The 3,743-nt window shown below is 33.5% G+C and overlaps 1 protein-coding gene across 1 annotated transcript; it reads right to left on the bottom strand.

Annotated features, from left to right (window-relative positions):
* Positions 1 to 221: 221 nt before the first annotated feature.
* On the bottom strand, positions 222 to 1,392 carry LOC141721855 (uncharacterized). Its single transcript, XM_074524994.1, has 3 exons — positions 1,233 to 1,392; positions 1,043 to 1,118; positions 222 to 916 (listed from the first exon to the last, which is right to left on the bottom strand). Exons 1-3 carry the CDS (start codon positions 1,236 to 1,238, stop codon positions 504 to 506), a joined length of 495 nt encoding a protein of 164 aa, XP_074381095.1. The 5' UTR covers positions 1,239 to 1,392; the 3' UTR covers positions 222 to 503.
* Between the last annotated feature and the right edge of the window lie 2,351 nt (positions 1,393 to 3,743).

The raw sequence follows: 3,743 nt of genomic DNA, 5'->3' as shown, positions 1-3,743 counted from the left end.
ACTCCTAAATTTCACTATTGAATGCATCGTCTGTCTGCACGCGTACAATCTGACTGAAACTACCCCCTATGCTGCTATACATCTATCCATCTTCTCTCTGAGCTTAGCCATGGACCTGACCCCAAGTATTAAGACATTGTGACCACAAGACTATTGATGAAAATAAGATAGTGAACATGCTGAGAACTTTAACATATAATATATGAGTGACTCCTATCGCATCAGTACAAGCTCTGTTCAAGATCTTCACTGTAATTTCTTACATAATAGGCTGCACTAGCAATTTAGTTTGCTTACTTTTGAATTGTAATGTATGTTGAATAATGTTTATGGTGGCTAATATAACATGCCAGCCCCATGATTACAATGCAAAATCGCGAGAGATCATGAGTTTTAACTACAAACAATACCCCCATATGTGAAATCTCAGCTTCCAAACTTCAACAATTTACAAACATTATTTTAAATAATAAATTGAATTGATATGAAACAGTCGATTTGAATCAACAAATGACACAAGAATTAGGATCTTCTTCCACACTTTTGTGATTATGATAGTAGTTCATTGGCACTGAAGGTTGCTGCTGATAATTGTAAGCGTATTGCTGCTGATAATATGCTGGATACATTTGAAAACCAGGGTATGCAACTACAGCAGCTTTCACAGCTTCTTCTTTCTTCTTACCATCATCTTTCTTCGGCTCTTCTTTTTTACCATCATCTTTCTTTGGTTCTACCTTCTTAGCATCATCTTTCTTCGGCTCGTCTTTCTTCTTTTCGGGTTCTTTAGCAGGTCCAACTGTCAGTATTTCAGTGTGACAGAGTTTCCTGAGTTTAGCCACTATTTTTATCGGATCAATATCACCGATTACTGTTAGTTTCTTGTCTTTCATTTCCATTGCAATTGATTCCACTCCTGTAAAATTAAACAAACAAAAATAACGTTAGCGTTTCATAAATATTCAAGTACGTGCTAAACCCTACTTTCGAGTGAGACATACTGGTTTACACGGTTAGCTACAAGGTTCTAATATGTGCTTACCACTGAGGCCGGAAACAATTTTCATGGCTTTTTGCTTCACTTTCTCATCATGCAACTCAATTTTCATTACAACCTTCTGCAATTAAAACATAAATTATAATCATTAAACTCTATAATACAAAATGAGAATGTCATTGAAAGTAAAACAACATTGAGCATGGTGAAAAATGAACTTAGTACACACACTAACCTTCATGTTTTTGTTGGTGAAGTTGAGAAAATAGATTTATAAAATTCTTGTAAAAATGCGAAATTCTCGAGAATTAGTCGAGATGCGTTTAAGCTAACAGAATATTGTAATAATCAAGCAGACACTTGAAAAGAATGAAGAGAAGCTTAAAGAATTTGATGAAATGTGAAGAATCTAAATGAGGTTTTATATCACAAGGTAGATACAAAGAGTCAAGATAGTCAAATGATGCACTAGTCAAATGTTTACTAGGTGCAACTTGCAAAGACAACAAAATGGAATTTTCAACCAGAGGACTGAAAGGTGCAGGACTGATGAATTATTGACATTTAAGCAGCTAAACGACGTCGTATGAGTATAAAATGGTGTTGTTTTGGTGGTTGAGTGTAGCTTGCGTGAGTTGCTGTGATGGTTACTTTCAATTTTGTGGCCTGCTGGCTGTTTCGAAGAAGTAGCGAAATAATGCACGTATAAGGATTGCTTTGTAAAAGAACAGTTAATTTATGTTTGTGTTTGAAAAACAATAATTTAAGGCGGTGGTTTTTAGTTTGCCACATGTTATTGACTAACTAAGGAATGTGGATAGTGCTAGATTCTTACATCCTAGAATATCTTTGAATTTAGAATACTGCCATAAAATTTGTTGGGTTTTAGTCTTCGACAACCGCTTGTATTTCACCGATCATAATTTTTCCATTCTGAGCGTATTGGTGTTTTCTTTTCGGCTGAGTGAAATAAGGAGTTACAATTCATGGAATATTATAATAAATCCGTAAAAATTTGTTTAAATATGTATTCTTAAAATTTATATCCGACACTTCATGTTTAAATATATTAAATAAATGTGAGTAAGATAAATGATACCTGATATTCCTGTGTCAATGGTCAGGATTCGACTCTAATAATCGTAACTTAAAAATGATGTAGATTGCATTAAATATATATGTTCAATTTTCATATATAACACTCTTTTTAACAAAATTTGGTATTAATATTCTAAAAATTGAATTATTCTTGATTAATTTATAAGAAAAAAGTAGACTTCTTCGATTTTAAAATTTTATTAATTGGAATTCTAATATATATTTTATTCTCTTCATTATTAAACTTTAATTTTGTGAGAGGTGATTTGGCAGTGGCAAATGAGGAGAATCTAGATACGATCATGGAAGATCTGGATATAACAAATGTAGTATAACCGGGTATTCACAGAATCATGTGTGTTACAAATTAGTGCAAATCACTAGCCGTTTGAATAAATTTGAATAAGTCTTTCTGATTGCTATTTTGTAGGGAGTAGAATATGGTAGTGGTGCAGTATCAGGAGTCTCAACTCCACCAGTCAAAGTAGTGTTCCGTATTTGTAGTTGTTTTTAGTTATTTTCTATTCTATAAATTAGGTTATACTCAGATAGGTAGAAGTATGCACTTCCATTGTATTCTTTTATGTGCTTGTTTTTTCAGTAATAATAATATTTCTGAGATAAATATTGTTCCAGAGATATTTATATATTTGTTTCATGGTATCAAAGTTGTGGTTCTCTATTCTTATTACTCTAGAAATATGAATGGTGGAAGTGCTATGTCAAATTCCTCGATTGATAAGCTTGTTGGTAATAACTATAATTACCAGAAGTTGTGTATGGAAGCATATTTGCAGGGCCAAGATTTATGGGATCTAATTTCTGGCAATGAGATGACAATTCCAAGTAATATTTCTCAGAATACTGAGTTACGACGGAAATGGAAGATAAAGAGTGGAAAAGCATTATTTGTTTTACGAACTACAATTAGTAAAGAATATATTAAGCATGTTCGGGATTCAACATCACCAAAGGAGGTCTGGAAAACACTCGAGAAATTGTTTACCAGAAAGAATATGGCTCGACTACTATATCTTGAGAACGAACTAGCCATGACAATTCAAGGTACTCTTTCAATTGAGGAATATTTTCTTAAAGTTAAGAATTTGTGTTCTGAAATTTCAGAACTAGACAAAGAGGAACCAGTGAAGGATGTGTTAGAAAATTAGGATTTTAGAGCTTAATTTAATTATGTTCTTGATGTTAATCCTAAAATCTAATTATTGAAAATTGTTCAATGATATTTGAACTTAAATTTTCATGTATGGTTTTAAGAATTTTCTTAATGAAATTCATATGAAATGAGAGTTGAAAGTAGCTTGGAAAAGCTTGAAATTTTTGAGAATGTTTGTCCCACATTGAAATAAATAAAGGGGGTTGTGTGCTTTATATGGTATCACACACATGAGTAGTATACAACTACTAAGGTGTGTGATGGTCCATTGTATTGTTGTGTGCTTCACGCGTACGCGCGCCGCCGCCCCGCGCCGCCCCGCCACGCACCGGCCCAGGCCGTGTCGAAGGGCGATTTGGGCGAATGTCTCGGCGTCTCGCGTACATGAGGCGACCTGGGCGAGGATTTTATTTATTTGAGAATTAATATTTTAATTCAAATTTATTTATCAGTGACTGGATTATTATTATTATT

Source organism: Apium graveolens, chromosome 4, assembly GCF_009905375.1.
Source record: "Apium graveolens cultivar Ventura chromosome 4, ASM990537v1, whole genome shotgun sequence".
In the NCBI taxonomy this organism is placed as follows: domain Eukaryota; kingdom Viridiplantae; phylum Streptophyta; class Magnoliopsida; order Apiales; family Apiaceae; genus Apium; species Apium graveolens.
This window is presented reverse-complemented; position numbering and strand designations above follow the sequence as displayed.